A 15,836-nucleotide genomic window follows, 5' to 3' on the forward strand; every position below is an offset into this window, starting at 1 on the left:
AACACCGCTGCAGCGGCAGCCTCGGTCTCCTCCCCTGTGGCACCACCTCGTTCCTCGTCAGGAGGAGCCTCCGTCTCAACAGCTGGGGGTTCCGCACTTTCTCCTGTCCGTGTCCTTGATACTTCTAGTCCACATAGGAATATTTCGTCGAAACCCCCGCTCCCTACTCCTCCGAGGTCCAACTTGTACCCTGGCCCTCCTCCTCCTGTTGATGCTGACGCAGCCTTTCGCCATGAAACAGCCTCGCTGTCGAGTTACAGATCTAAAGGGCCGGCCCCCGATACTCTTAGCTACCTGGACTCTGTCAGCCTTATGTCCGGCACGCTGGAGTCCCTCTCTGTATTGGATGATGCCAGTTCTGTGGGCTCAGACTCCGAAATCAATGGAGCCGCGTATCGCAAGACCGACAAGTATGGCTTCCTGGGCGGCAACCAGTACAGCGGTAACGGGTGAGTGAGATGTGTGTACCGCTGGCCAGGGGCGTGCGAAGCATGTGCTGAGAAACCCCCTGCAGTCTCCTAGTGTCAGGGGTCTCGCCTCTGCCTTCCCGGCATGCAGCGTGGCCTGGCAGTCTGGGGTCCTCGTTCTGTATGATCGATTAGCCAGAGGTGGACACGCGTGTGGTTTCTGTGTGTGTGCGGAGCAGACGCAGGGAGAGGGATACGTACGGGTTACACACGCGTATGTACAGATTGTATGTATAAATGGAGCATGTGCCCTTGGTGCTGAGTCATCAGAGGCAGGTATGACGGTGCACATGTATGTAAACTGCCTACCACCAGACAGATGCCGGCGCGTTACAGGAAAGCAAAGCCGTTGTGATTGGAGGTGTATGAAGCTCTTCACGTTGAGAATCGCGTCTGATTCCGCCTTTCCTTTGTTCTCTTCTGTAGGGAGATGTCTATTCCCGTGGAAATCTCCAGGCAGAGGGAGCTGAAGTGGCTGGACATGTTCAATCACTGGGACAAGTGGCTGAGCAGACGCTTCCAAAAGGTGAGAGAGCAGAATGGGACCAACTTGAGTGGGAGATTGGTGGGTGTACTGAGAGTGTGGAGAGCAGGCAGGGTGGGCGGGCCGGGCGCGTAGAGGGGCCGTGCCGACAGGGTGGGCGGGCTCTTGGTTTAGAGGGGCCGTGCCGACAGGGTGGGCGGGCTCTTGGTTTAGACGGGCCGTGCCGACAGGGTGGGCGGGCTCTTGGTTTAGACGGGCCGTGCCGACAGGGTGGGCGGGCTCTTGGTTTAGAGGGGCCGTGCCGACAGGGTGGGCGGGCTCTTGGTTTAGATGGGCCGTGCCGACAGGGTGGGCGGGCTCTTGGTTTAGACGGGCCGTGCTGACAGGGTGGGGGCGGGCCTGTTGTTTAGAGGTTCCTCTCCCAACCTTAACCCAACAAATCCCGTTGCCCTGCCCTTGCATTTATGTGGGAATTGGGGGCTTTCACTCTAATAAAGCGATAACATGGGGAGAAGACGATGTTTTATTAAGACAGAAGGTTGAGCTCTTAGCTGGAAGGACTGTGGGGGCTAGGGGGCACCTGGAGCAGCCCAGACAGTTGGGATAATCTAACGGGGGGGGGGGGTTCCCGTGCTGATTTTTGGGGCACACGGGGTGTTTCTAGCTGTACGTTTCTTGTCATCAGGTGAAACTCCGTTGCAGGAAGGGGATACCGTCTTCTCTGCGTTCCAAGGCCTGGCAGCACCTCTCCAACAGCCACGAACTTCTCGCCAGGAACTCCGGCAAATTTGAGGTTAGTAAGAGAGAGAATTGAGTACAGAGCAGGGCACCGTTTCACTGGGGAGGAATAACTGGAAGAGCAGCTGGTATAGACAGGGTAACAATTTTTGGGGGCCCTTTGCAGGAGTTGGAAAGACATCCAGGGGACCCCAAGTGGCTGGATGTGATTGAAAAGGATCTGCACAGACAGTTCCCGTTTCATGAGATGTTTGCAGCTCGCGGAGGACACGGGTGAGTACCGGGCGCCGGTGGTCTGTAGGGTGGGGGTGCGCCAGGTTAAGGTTAATCTTGTTCCTTATTATCTTACAGGCAGCAAGATCTCTACCGTATATTAAAAGCTTACACTATCTACCGGCCCGAGGAGGGGTATTGCCAGGCGCAGGCCCCTGTCGCAGCCGTGCTACTCATGCACATGCCGGCCGAGGTCACTACAGCTTAGCTTTACACTCCCTGCCCAACCTTGTCTCCCCCTCCCTCCCTGGGGTAACTGCACCCCTACTCTGCCCCATCCCACCTCCCTCCTACATTCTGGGGTAACTGGACTGCACCCCTGCTATCTGCCCCACCCCATCTCTGGGGTCTGCACCCTCGCTATCTGCCCCACCTCATCTCCCTCCACATTCTGGGGTGGCAGCCCCCCCCCCCCCCAGTATTGGGAAATAAACTTTGGTTTCTCTTGCAGCAAGCCTTCTGGTGCCTGGTCCAGATCTGTGACAAGTACTTGCCGGGTTATTACAGCGCTGGGCTGGTAAGTACCCCGAGTGCGAGTCCGCCGAGCCGTCGCCTCGCTCTGCTTCACCCTGGCACCTTCTCCTTTTTTTTCAGGAAGCCATTCAGCTTGACGGGGAGATCTTCTTTGCGCTCCTGCGCAGGGTTTGCCCCATGGCCTACCGGCACCTGAAGAAGTTTAAAATTGATCCCATCCTGTACATGACTGAATGGTTTATGTGCATCTTCTCCCGCACCCTGCCCTGGGCGTCCGTTCTGCGGGTCTGGGACATGTTCTTCTGTGAAGGTGGGTGTTGGGGGGGCTGGTATTGCTGATGCGCACCCTGTTTGGGGTGGCTGATATTTACCCACGTTGTGTGTGGGGGGCTGCTTTTTATGTTGCACGCTGTGTGAGGGGCTGAAATGACGGGTTGGCATATGGTGGGTGACGGGGTGGTGTTACTGATGCCCCTCGCTGGGCATTTTTTTTTCCACCCCATGCTAGGAGTGAAGATTGTGTTCAGAGTGGGCTTGGTGTTACTGCGGCACACGCTGGGCTCGGTGGACAAGCTGCGGAGCTGTCAGGGAATGTACGAGACCATGGAGAAGCTGCGCAGCCTGCCGCCGCATTGCATGCACGAGGATATCCTGCTGCCGGAGGTCAGGGTCTGTCTGGCGTGAGTCGTGCCGAATGTCACTGGCCGTTCACCCCGCGTCTCGCCGTGCCGTATACGTGCTGCAGCTTCTCACTTGGGGAGTCCCTCGGCCCTCACTCTCCGTCTTCTCTTCCCACAGGTGAGTTCTCTGCCTGTCACGGATGCTCTGATCGAGAGAGAAAGCAATACTCAACTGCGCAAATGGCGAGAGAACCGCGGCGAGCTCCAGTACCGGCCGTCCCGCCGGCTGCACGGCGCCCGCCAAATCCAAGAGGAGAAGCAGCGTCTTAACCCGAGCCTCAGCGGTAGCCGCCTCAGCCTCGCCAGCCTCCGACTCGCTTCTCCACCTCCCACTCCCACCGTGGCCACGCAGCCAGAGTCCATGGTGGTCTCTGAGGGCCTGCGGCCTGTGCTGCCCTCTCCCACGGCAAACAAGACCCCGCTGGGTCCACCCAAAGCAGAGACCAAGAAGACAAAGGAGAAGCAAAGGGAACAGGAGAAAAGGCGGGAAAAGGAGGAGAAAGAAGAGCGAGAGCGCCAGCGGAAAAGAGAGAAGGAAGAACGGGAACGAGAGAGGAAGCGAGAAAAGGAGGAGAAACGGGCCCAGAAGGACAAAGAGAAGGTTGACTCCAAGCCGAAGAAGGAAAGGAAGTTTTCTTTTAGGCGGAAGGAATCCTCTTCTCCTGCATCAGATCTGCCTCGTAAGGGTGGTAAGGGGCCAGCGGATGGTGAGGGGGGGGGCGGTCCATGACACCTACTTCTGAGACCACCTTTACCCCATTCCGCTGTCTCCAGGCCTCCTGTGACAACCCCCCCCCCCCCCCCCCCCCATATGTCCTCACCCTGTTTATCACTATGGCTGAGAACTGAGTGAGGGAGTGTGAGCAGGAACTCTCCCTCCCTCTCCACTAAAGGGACCTTGCACAGAATCCTCATGGGTGGGGACAGAATGCGAGTGACAAGCAGGACAAAGTGGAGTGTCCCCCACCGAAGGGAGCCGAGGGCACTGCCGCTGGAGCGCAGGGTCTGCTACCCATCGGTGTTTGTGTATATAACATGTAAATGCACAGGGACCCCCCGAACCAAACCCCTTACGGGGTGGATTCTAAGCCTCCCAGCCTGTCATAGGAAGCCCATAGGCTATAACTGGAAGCCCTTCATGTCCCATTCACTCTATAGACTGGGGCCATGCACTCTGGGAGCCCGAGCAGGGCTCAGCCTGGCTCCCGCTCCCCTGTGGCACTCTGCCTCGCTGTCGGTGTGTTTACAGATGTGGGGTCGGCCCCTAGGCGCAGAGGTCGGTGTCTTGCTAACCCCTGCGCCTTGCATGTTTTTGGGGGCGACCCTGCACCCCCTGCTCGCATTTCAAGTGTTTGATTTGTACATATTTTTGGTCTGTTTTTAACCCTTGACATCTCTGCACTAACTGTATAGCTGCTGCAGAGCATCACTTCATTAACCCTGGAGCTCCCTATACACAAAAAGCTCATAGTCAGCCTCCTTTATTCTGTCTGAGAAGAAGCTGCTCGCTCTGCAGGGCGAGTAAAGATGTGATGCAGCTCGGCCGAGAAACCCTGTGCATGTTCAGTGCTTCCCGTCAGAAGATGCTACAGCTTTTAGTCCGTTCCGTCCAGGCTGCGGCCGCTGCTCCCCTTCGGACTTATCGTCGATGTGCAATCATGAAGACTCGGAGCTGGCGCGAGGGACGGCTGTAAAATGTGCGTTATTTATATTTATGTTCTCCGGAGCTTTGAGGAGCAAAACCGCCACAGCCTGGAAGTCGAAGCAAGTTGGGATTTGCCTCCTGGGGTGGTGGTGGTGCAGAGCTTGGGGCCAATTTGCTCTGCGGGTTGGCCGGCGGCTTCTCCTGCACTGATGAACAGAACTGGATGACTTGGTTTCATATTCCGTGTTTGAGGGGATGCGGGGGGTTCAGTGTGAAACGGGGGGAACCCGATTTGCTGTTACTCTCCCCTCCCTATAATCATTACAAAAGTTTAACTCACATGAGTGTTTGTCATCTGTTGGGTCGGGGCCGAGTGTGTGTGGAGTGGGTGCGGAGGGAGTCTCGGTGCCGCCAGCTGTCTGGGATTAGGCCGAGTTAATGAAACGCGTGCGCTCTCCCAACACATTCCACAAACAGTCTTTTATCAGAAAGCCAAGATGGACAAGAGTCACGGCAGCCCAAATCTTTTTCAGGACCTCAGAGGTCTCTTATTCAGAGGGACTTTTCCCTTTAAGAAATTCAACAGATTTCCAAAATGTTTAGAAATGTATTTAAAAAATGGATAAATCCCAGCCCCCGTTAGCAGCAGCCGGGGGGGGGGGGCAAAATCATCTCCATTTTGTGGTTATGTCTGTCAGCGAGCCGGACCCCCGGTCCCAGCGCCACTCCGGCAGTGAATGCAGAATCTATTAATATAGGACACGGCTTGAAATTTAGTTATGTCATTATTTGATTTAGATAGCACCCTCATATTCCACGGCGCTGTACAAAGGGGGAACAGAACATAAGGGAAGGAGGGTCCGGCGTGGATGATCTTACAATACAGGAGCGTAAGCGAGAGGCTGGGAAAGGGTTGTCGGAGGGGATGGTGGGGCGTGGTGTCTGACCAGGGTTGCCAGCGGGGATGATGGGGAGCGGAGAGGGAAGGGGATGGTGGGGTGCGACTGGAAGACGGATAAACGTGATGGTTTTATTATTTCTCTTACAAATAACCCAAAAGCCCAGATTTACAGACAGATCGGCTTCGGCTACCGCAGCGCCAGGATTTCCTCTCCCAGGAACTGGTGCAGGACTCCGAACGCCTCCTTCCATACTCGCTCCTCTGAGGGCCGCTCAGGAGAGCTTGCGTTGTGAGGTTCCTTTTGCCCGGCTGCGAGGCTCAGGTATTGCCCCCGTAGCTCCTCCAGAATAGCCTTGGTGTAGCCGAGATTGGCGCTCAGTAACGCTCTCACCCACCGCTCCAGCTCCTGCTGGCACTCGGCCGCCATCTTGTACACCCGGGACACGGTGCAGAGGCAGAAGCCGAATTCCAGCCGCGTGGCCCTCAGATAGACGGTGCTTCCCTCGAGCAGGATGAGGCCGAGGGGCTGGGGGTCCTCCTGTCTCTCCCAGTATAAGAGCAGATTCCCACAGAGCTGGAACCAGCGCCGGTGGTAGGACGCATGGCGGCCGCCCCTCTTCAGCAAGTAGCCCTCCTTCTGCGGGAGCGACAGAATCAGCCGCTGACTGACCTTCAGCTTCATGCGAAGACCTGGAAAAGTCAGAGTTTGGTGAATGAAACAAAGGCCTTCATCGGGGGAAGGGTTGGAGGCGTCACTCACCCACCAGCCACATCTGCGGCCAATGAGGGACAAGCGTTGTGTTCCGGGACGGCGCTGACAGGGAAGCAAACGTTTGCAAACCGGTCTCTCCTGTCCTGGGAATTTCCAGGCGACTTCCCTCTCCGGAGGTTTCCCTGGCGGCCGCTGCCGGTGAGCACTGTGTAACCCTGCGTTACTGCATCCCGGTTACCCACAACCCCCTCACTAATAAATCCACCCCGAGGAGCTCCAAACGACCCCCTCGCATCCTGCAAATAACGGCCGACGAGCGTGGCGAGAGGCAGACAGACACCGGGCAGCGAGAGGGAAAGAGACAGGCGCCGTGCAGCGAAAGGGAAAGAGACAGACGCCGCGCAGCGAGAGGGAAAGAGACAGACGCCGTGCGGTGAGAGACGCTGAGCGACCGATAGGGAAAGAGACAGACTCAGCGAGAGGGTACATTCTCCTCATCCCCGAGTCAGCCTAGGAGTCTGCGGGGCTGCAGAGCATCTCACCTGGCACTTCCTGCAGCTCGGAGTCTCAGGGACACGGTGAGATCGGTCTCTCACACAGCGACTGTCCCTCGCCTGCTCACATGTCACCTGTGTGACACACCTATGGGGAGAGACGCAATGCATTCTGGGGCGCGTAGTTTCATGTTGGGTTAAAGGCTGAATCACCTTATCCGGGGACCCTCACTCCACCCGCCAGGTTGAGCCCCATGGCTTGCGGGGTGTGAGGATATCACAGGGCCCCATAATGTCCATAGAAACAGCAGGATATGGGTCAGTTGGCAGGGGAGCGTGCGGCAGTCTATTTGCTATGAGGGGCGGCACAGAGCCGGTCCTGTATAACGAATAGATTAATAAAAGCGTTTCCCCACGCCCGGTTTTCAGTTCGGGAGGAGGGGAAACACGCTAACGTTTAACACAGGAACCGGCGGAATCTCCGCGTCTCACTCCGTGTCGTGAGGCGAGGACTGAGAGCCCAGCGGATTGAGCGGAGGAAAAGGCTTTCCTGCCTGTGCCCGAGGGAGGAGCTGATTGGCTTCCCGCTCATTTGCTCTACATGCATCTGAGGGGCGGGGTTAAGAAGCGAGGCTTTGGGCTCCTCCTGCCGACTTTGTATTTTTCGCTTTATATTAATGAGGGTGTGTCAGTCGGGATCCCCTCTCTGATTGGCTGCCATTCCAAGTGCGTCCCTCCCGGTCTGCGGTCCCTCACTTCCGGCGCGTGTGTTGTCGTTTGGTCTACGCCGCTACAACTCTCGATTCGGCCAGGTAAGTAACCCGGTCAAACACCGGCGGGTTACGCTAACCCTCCTTAACTATCCACAGATTACCCCCGCTAATAACCGGTACTAACCCTCCTTAACTATGCACAGATTACCCCCGCTAATAACCGGTACTAACCCTCCTTAACTATGCACAGATTACCCCCGCTAATAACCGGTACTAACCCTCCTTAACTATCCACAGATTACCCCCGCTAATAACCGGTACTAACCCTCCTTAACGATCCACAGATTACCCCGCTAACAACCGGTACTAACCCTCCTTAACTATCCACAGATTACCCCCCCTTAATAACCGGTACTAACCCTCCTTAACTATCCACAGATTACCCCCGCTAATAACCGGTACTAACCCTCCTTAACTATGCACAGATTACCCCCGCTAATAACCGGTACTAACCCTCCTTAACTATCCACAGATTACCCCCCCTAATAACCGGTACTAACCCTCCTTATCTATCCACAGATTACCCCCGCTAATAACCGGTACTAACCCTCCTTAACTATCCACAGATTACCCCCGCTAAAAACCGGTACTAACCCTCCTTAACTATCCACAGATTACCCCCCCTAATAACCGGTACTAACCCTCCTTATCTATCCACAGATTACCCCCGCTAATAACCGGTTCTAACCCTCCTTAACTATCCAGTTAATTACCTTAGCGAGTGTTGCCCGCGCCCCCTGAGGATGTCGAAGAGGAAGGTGACGTTCGAGGACGGTGCTGGTGACGAGGAGCCCAGTAAAAGACGGGTGGGTAATGGAGATGATGATCGGGGAGCTCCGTGATAACCGGGCCAGAGCCGGTTAACGGTTTGCTCTCCTGTTATATGATTGGCTCCTGTGCTGTTAGACCCCTCCCCCGGTAGACGTTACCATCTCCATTCCTTCCTCCAGTTGGCTGAGGATGTCGGCCGCCCCGGGAGCCGCTTTAAAGGGAAGCATTCTCTGGACAGCGATGAAGAAGAAGATGAGGAGGAGTGCGGCGACCCCGGTAAATACAACATGCTGGCACCGGAGGACGTGGAGGGTGAGTTGCTGAGTGATCCTCAGCCGTGTGTGTGTGTGGTCCAAAACACAGGTATTCTGGGCTTTAAATGTAAATGATGGGAATGTTTTAACGCACGTTTAACCCCTTGCAGGACAAGAGAGCGCAACCATAGAGTCTGAGGGGGGAGTGCGGATTACTCCATTTAACCTGAGCGAAGAGATGGAGGAGGGGCACTTCGACTCTGAGGGCAATTACTTCCTGAAGAAGGAGGAGCAGATCCGGGACCACTGGCTGGAAAACATCGACTGGGTAAGGCGTCCGCTCCTGCGCCGCGGATGGTTCAGTCCGGTAAGAATCTAAAAAGGTGTCTCCCGCCGCAGGTCAGAATCAAGGAACGGGCTGAGCCCACCCTGGCAGAGGCCGACGAGTCCGATACCGATGAAGGCCGAGCTCCTCTGGGAATGAAGGCTCTTCTGGAGGGGATATTGGAGCTGCTTCTTCCCGGAGAAACCGTTGCCAAGGGCATTCAGCGGCTTGGGGGGTCCGGGGAGAGGAGAAGAGGGAAGGGGAGGCGAGAGAGAGGAGGCAGGAGAGTGGGACGAGGGAGAGGACTGAGGTCCAAGGAACGTGATGACAGCCCGTCGGAGGAGAAAGGAAGGGCAGCTTCGGAAATGGATGTTGAAGAGAGTGGGCCTGATGCGGGGCAGGAAAGGCACGATGTACCGGGGGGGAAACAGGAAGTGCGCGGAGAATCCACAGAGGGGACAGAAGGCTGTCCGGAGGGGCAGAAGGTCTCCGAACCCGCGGTGGAGCCCCTGGAGCAGCTCATATCTCTGGCCGATCAGATGGTGGCCATCGGCGTGTATGAGGTGTATCAGGACACGTACGAGAAGCTGGCCTACAGGCTGCGGGGTCTGGCGCCCCCACGCGCCGTCGACATGTTTGCGGAAGAGGAGGAGGCCCGAGAGGAAACAAAAAGAGGTGAGAGTCCGCGTGAGGGCGCACTCACCCAACCCCCCCCCCCCCCGTGCTGCGCAGGCTTTAGTGAGGTTGTAAGCTCACGTGCCCGTTTCTCTCTCAGCCTCGCCGTCTGCGGATGACGTTCTTTGGGAATATAAATGGGAAAACACAGAGGAAGCGCAGCTGTACGGCCCGTTCACCAGCTGTCAGATGCAGGTAAGCCGCTGCCGGGCCGGAGGGGGCTTCTCTGCTCGGGGGGGGGGCTCATGCTTCCTCTTGTTTTCTCTGTTCCAGGACTGGGTAGATCAGGGGTATTTCCAGGACGGGGTATACTGCCGGCGGCTCAGCAGCTCAGGAGGGCAGTTCTACAATTCGCAGAGGATAGACTTTGATCTGTACATGTGATACTCGGCGTTACTAAAGACTGCCGCCGTGTGAGTGTGAGTGTGGGTAGGCGGAAGTTGTAATAAAATACTTTTATTTCGGTTGGGAGTCTTGATGCTTCTTGTTACCCCGCAGTAGGAGTCGTTCTTTCTCTCCACCACTAGGTGGGGGGCATGGAGCGTCTGAGTGCGACACGCATGTTGGGCCCAAGAGCTTGCGCTTGATAAAACACAGTAACATGTCGTTAATGGGAGCATGGAGGCCCCGGGACGTTTTCTTTGTAGCCATCGTGCGGCCGTTGTTTGAAATTAGAATATAATTATAGAATAGGAGACGTGGGGTGAGAATGCGGCTCCGGGAGCCGATGCGATTTCTCAGCGTTTCGCCGCGGCGTTTCATTCGGTTACCCTACAAGCTGTCAGAATTAGGGGTAAAATATATTGTTATAGCACCATCATATGCTGCAGCGCTGTATACTGTGTCCTGGGATTGGCGATCGGCTGAAAGGCAGAGAGTTAGAAATGGAAGATTCTCACGGGATGAAGGTGCTAAGCGGAGACCTGGGGGGGGAGGGGTCCGTGCCGGGGGTCTCTTCTATTTAATTGCATGATGAGCCGCGTCTTGGGGTTTGCTGATCACACAGGTCGGGTAATACAGCCTTGGGGTATAAACAAAGGGGCTTTTATCCAAAGGCGAGGAAAAGGAGCGATGACAGCGCAGAACTTCTATGTAACGAGCGGCCCATCCACATGCCTTCGCAGATGCAGAGTAGGCATTCCTTCGCAGATGCAGAGTAGGCATTCCTTCGCCGATGCAGAGTAGGCATTCCTTCGCCGATGCAGAGTAGGCATTCCTTCGCCGATGCAGAGTAGGCATTCCTTCGCCGATGCAGAGTAGGCATTCCTTCGCCGATGCAGAGTAGGCATTCCTTCGCCGATGCAGAGTAGGCATTCCTTCGCAGATGCAGAGTAGGCATTCCTTCGCAGATGCAGAGTAGGCAGGCACAGCCCAGCAGTGCAAACAAGTGAGAGGCGTTGAAAGCGCCTTAAAGGACCTTTGGGGCAATTTCAGGCGGGTTGCACGGCTTGGCTGAGCTCCGGACTCAGCGGGGATCAGGAATGTGGACGGTCCGCTTGTTCCTTTCGCTCCGTGGTTCTGTTTTTCTGGGAAGTCGGGTGGCTGCTGGGGGGGGGGGCTTGTTTGTTGTTGTTGCTATTATTACTCATCGCTTGTTTATTTTTGGGTTATTATAGTCTGTTTGATCTGCAGGAGGATTTAAACAGTCTGCTTCGGGGCTGCCCGTTCTACAAAGGACTATAAAAGTGATGCTAGAAAAAGTGTCCGGGGGGGGCTACGGACTGAGTGCGGGGGGGCTACGGACTGAGTGCGGGGGGGTGGGGCTCCAGACCGAGCGAGGGGTTTGGAAGATCTTATTTGTGAAGAGAGACTAAAGAGTTGCATCTATATATATATATATATATATTTACTTATATTTATATATAAGTATCTGAGAGGGGATATTATAACCCTGTATAAATATCTGCGGGACCGATCTAAATACCCCCCAGTGACCCGTTCATTAACTGTACAAAGAACGAGGGGTCGCCCTCTGAGACGGGAAGAGCGAAGATTTCCAGAACAAAGGAACTAATCCACTGCGGAGAGGGGGGGGGTTCTATCAGATACCCCGGCTGTCCCCAAAGGGGTAAAAGCAGAGCATGCAGGGTTAGGGTTAAACGCAATAAACAGTAATATTTACGGCGTCTCCATCCAATCCCATCAGCCTTTTGGAGTCAAGAAGGATTATTTTCCCCCATGTTCCCCCCCCCCCCCCCTTCCTTTCGGTAAAAAGCATGACTGATCAGTAGCCGGCACGGCTGCTTAGTGTGTTCTAAGGTCAATACATTCATATTCCGGGGCTCTGTAATACCCCTCAGGATGGCCGTAGAGATGCGGTTAGACCCCTGGCCCCCGTTGGCTCGCTCGTGTGTTACAGGTGAGGAGAGGTATCTCGGTCTCCCAAAAATGCTATTGCACAGTGAGGGCAGAACCCGTGTGTGGCCAACGCTGGACCCCAAGTCTGAGGTTTAGTGGGTGCTGGTGCGTGATCAAGTCAGGTGGGTCGGGAGGACCCCCCCTGCGCTGCTGCAAATTCGGCTCCTAGATGGTGGAGGTGACATCGGGCGTTCTGATAGGAGGGCGGCGAGAGAATGCTGCGCTGGGGAAGGGGCGCTCATCACCCCCTGCTGGGGCAGTCTCTGTTATTGGGAATTACCCCCATTTGCCCTCGAGGTTTAGGCCTGTGATCCATGCTCTGTAACGAAGTGCATTTAATGTGTGTGCAGTGGGGGCCGCGATGACCCACTCTTTGTCTCCACCAGCTGTGCGGCATTTGCCCCCTTTACCCCTCCCCCGGGGGGGGCATTTTATAAACCTTTTTGCATGCCGAGAAATTGCAGGATTTCCTGCCTCTTCAGCTGAAAAGGAACTGCCCAGAGTGCCCACACAGTGGATCGGCTGCGCCGGGACACCGGGGGTCGCTCTTGTGGAACCCGTTTGATCGTTTTGGCCCCCCCTCCCCCCCGCGACATGTTCTGCCATCGATGCACTCACTCACTCTCTTTCACTCGCACGCACGCTCAGTCATTCACTCGCACGCACGCCCACTCTTATTCACGCTCACGCACACTCACACTCACTTTGCCTCACACAGTATAATGACACAGATGAGCGAGTTTAAATGTGTGCTTTAATTGCAAGCGGCAAAGTCTCCCGGCCCCCGAGTCCTGCTTCCCGCGTCTCCGACTGCATCGGTGCCCCTGTGTCTCTGCGGCTGTGTTTGTTGCCCCCCCCCCCGCGTGCTCAGGCGTTGCAGAGGGGTTCGGTGCAGCAGGTCACCACCGTCAGCTTGCCCTGCTTCTTCTTCGCAGCCTGGCATTTCTCCATCGTGGTGCAGAGTCGCTCCCAGACTGTGAGGAGAAGAAACAGGGCGTCACGCGGTGATATCGGGGCGGAATAGGGGGCACAGGGGGGGGTTTCACTTACCCATCACCCCCTTGGTGGTGCTGGCGTAGTCGTTCCTGTCGTTCTCCGTGCCCGATGGATCTTGGATGGCGCGGTGGGTCCGTTGGCACACGTTCTCGCCGGCTTTACAGTTGGCCACGTTCCATTTCTTACAGGCGGGGGGGCCGACGCAGCTGTGGCACTGAAATCCTGGGTACGGAGAGGGGGGGGGGACGTTCAGAGGGCGCTCGCACGCTACATTCTGCCCCTTGCCAGGGGTATCTAGGGTGGGCAATGCTATTTTAACAACTGCATACTTTCTAGGCTCCATCTTTAAGGCGCGGCGGACAGGAGTTATTACCGCTGGGCGGCGGATTATTGCCCCCTCCAGATGTGGCACACCTGACCCTGCAGTAGATCATGATGTAATTGGTAAGGGCCCCGTGTGATCAGGACGTTTCTCACTTACCGGGTTTGTTTGCAGCCGCAGTGATCTCTGTGGAGAAAACGATCAGAATGAATGAGAAGCGGAGCTGCGTCTCCCCCCTCTCCCCGAGCAGTCCCGCTCCGTCAGTCTGTCTCACGGAAACGTCTCGTCAGTCCTGTCTCTCTCCTCCATTCCCCTGCCTCCCTTTTGTCTCTCCCCGTCGTCTCTCTCTCTCTCTTTCCCCGTCGTCTCTCTCTCTTTCCCCGTCGTCTCTCTCTCTCTCTTTCCCCGTCGTCTCTCTCTCTCTCTTTCCCCGTCGTCTCTCTCTCTCTCTTTCCCCGTCGTCTCTCTCTCTCTTTCCCCGTCGTCTCTCTCTCTCTTTCCCCGTCGTCTCTCTCTCTCTCTTTCCCCGTCGTCTCTCTCTCTCTCTTTCCCCGTCGTCTCTCTCTCTCTCTTTCCCCGTCGTCTCTCTCTCTCTCTCTCTCTTTCCCCGTCGTCTCTCTCTCTCTCTCTCTCTTTCCCCCGTCGTCTCTCTCTCTCTCTTTCCCCGTCGTCTCTCTCTCTCTTTCCCCGTCGTCTCTCTCTCTCTCTTTCCTCCCCGTCGTCTCTCTCTCTCTCTTTCCCCGTCATCTCTCTCTCTCTCTTTCCCCCGTCGTCTCTCTCTCTCTCTCTCTTTCCCCGTCGTCTCTCTCTCTTTCCCCGTCGTCTCTCTCTCTCTCTCTTTCCCCGTCGTCTCTCTCTCTCTCTCTTTCCCCGTCGTCTCTCTCTCTCTCTCTTTCCCCGTCGTCTCTCTCTCTCTCTTTCCCCGTCGTCTCTCTCTCTCTCTCTTTCCCCGTCGTCTCTCTCTCTCTCTTTCCCCGTCGTCTCTCTCTCTCTCTTTCCCCGTCGTCTCTCTCTCTCTCCCTTTCCCCGTCGTTTCTCTCTCTCTCTCCCTTTCCCCGTCGTCTCTCTCTCTCTCTCCTCTCCCTTTCCCCGTCGTCTCTCTCTCTCTCTCCCTTTCCCCGTCGTCTCTCTCTCTCTCTCCCTTTCCCCGTCTGTCTCACCTAGGATCAGGGCTGCCAGCAGCAGGACACACAGGACGGCCGCCTTCATGTTTCTTGCGCTCTCGGTCTGTGTTCTCTCGCGCTGTCTGTCTCTTTATATGCGGCTGTCCCACGCCCTAACCCTCCTCCAGCCGCTCACACCCAGCCTCTCCCTGTCCCAAAAACAACACGGGCAGTCACGTGCGAGACACTTACCACCTGAGGGATGGATTAGCCTCTACCACCTCTGCTGGAAGGCGGTTCCACTTACCTCCCTCCCTCTCAGTAAAGTAAAACTCCCTTCCATTTCTTCTCAGCCTCTGACTCTCTAGCATTAGATTCCGGTCTCTTGTTTTCTCCTCCTTTGAAATAAATTCCCACCTGTCCTTTAGGTATTTAAATGTCTCCCCCAAGCCGCACATATTGAGACCCCTCCGTCTCTCTCTTCTCTCTTTCTCCTCCGTCTCTCTCTTCTCTCCCCCAAGCCGGACATATTGAGACCCCTCCGTCTCTCTCTTCTCTCTCTCTTTCCCGTCTCTCTCTTCTCTCCCCCAAGCCAGACATATTGAGACCCCTCCGTCTCTCTCTTCTCTCTCTCTTTCCCGTCTCTCTCTTCTCTCCCCCACGCCGGACATATTGAGACCCCTCCGTCTCTCTCTCTTTCCCGTCTCTCTCTTCTCTCCCCCAAGCCGGGACATATTGAGACCCCTCCGTCTCTCTCTTCTCTCTCTCCCCCCCCGTCTCTCTCTTCTCTCCCCCAAGCCGGACATATGGAGACCCCTCCGTCTCTCTCTTCTCTCTCTCTTTCCCGTCTCTCTCTTCTCTCCCCCAAGCCGGACATATTGAGACCCCTCCGTCTCTCTCTTCTCTCTCTCTTTCCCGTCTCTCTCTTCTCTCCCCCACGCCGGACATATTGAGACCCCTCCGTCTCTCTCTCTTTCCCGTCTCTCTCTTCTCTCCCCCAAGCCGGACATATTGAGACCCCTCCGTCTCTCTCTTCTCTCTCTCCCCCCCCGTCTCTCTCTTCTCTCCCCCCAAGCCGGACATATGGAGACCCCTCCGTCTCTCTCTTCTCTCCCCCAAGCCGCACATATTGAGACCCCTCCGTCTCTCTCTTCTCTCTCTCTTTCCCGTCTCTCTCTTCTCTCCCCCAAGCCGGACATATTGAGACCCCTCCGTCTCTCTCTTCTCTCTCTCTTTCCCGTCTCTCTCTTCTCTCCCCCAAGCCGGACATATTGAGACCCCTTCGTCTCTCTTATCTCCCCCCCCCCCCCCCGTCTCTCTCTTCTCTCCCCCAAGCCGGACATATTGAGACCCCTCCGGCTCTCTCTTCTCCCCCCCCCCCCGTCTCTATC

The 15,836-nt window shown here is 56.0% G+C and overlaps 3 protein-coding genes across 3 annotated transcripts; 2 read left to right on the plus strand and 1 right to left on the minus strand.

Moving 5' to 3' along the window:
* Positions 1-270: 270 nt before the first annotated feature.
* LOC149271377 (TBC1 domain family member 10B-like) lies at positions 271-3,901 on the plus strand. Its single transcript, XM_089507484.1, has 10 exons — positions 271-449; positions 894-993; positions 1,637-1,744; positions 1,856-1,962; positions 2,041-2,155; positions 2,414-2,479; positions 2,557-2,746; positions 2,945-3,099; positions 3,235-3,805; positions 3,891-3,901. The coding sequence occupies exons 1-10, from the start codon at positions 313-315 to the stop codon at positions 3,899-3,901; spliced, it is 1,560 nt and encodes a 519-aa protein (XP_089363610.1). The 5' UTR covers positions 271-312.
* Positions 3,902-8,384: 4,483 nt separating this feature from the next.
* Positions 8,385-10,050, plus strand: LOC149271378 (CD2 antigen cytoplasmic tail-binding protein 2-like). Its single transcript, XM_089507498.1, has 6 exons — positions 8,385-8,447; positions 8,592-8,724; positions 8,837-8,994; positions 9,066-9,666; positions 9,767-9,861; positions 9,940-10,050. The coding sequence occupies exons 1-6, from the start codon at positions 8,385-8,387 to the stop codon at positions 10,048-10,050; spliced, it is 1,161 nt and encodes a 386-aa protein (XP_089363624.1).
* Positions 10,051-12,791: 2,741 nt separating this feature from the next.
* Positions 12,792-14,551, minus strand: LOC149271379 (uncharacterized). The gene is made up of 4 exons (XM_089507485.1): positions 14,503-14,551; positions 13,502-13,528; positions 13,075-13,242; positions 12,792-12,998 (listed from the first exon to the last, which is right to left on the minus strand). Exons 1-4 carry the CDS (start codon positions 14,549-14,551, stop codon positions 12,892-12,894), a joined length of 351 nt encoding a protein of 116 aa, XP_089363611.1. The 3' UTR covers positions 12,792-12,891.
* Positions 14,552-15,836: the final 1,285 nt, after the last annotated feature.

This window comes from Sceloporus occidentalis, unplaced genomic scaffold, assembly GCF_023333645.1.
Source record: "Sceloporus occidentalis isolate IW3139 unplaced genomic scaffold, rSceOcc1.0.p SCAF_527, whole genome shotgun sequence".
Taxonomy (NCBI): Eukaryota; Metazoa; Chordata; class Lepidosauria; order Squamata; family Phrynosomatidae; genus Sceloporus; species Sceloporus occidentalis.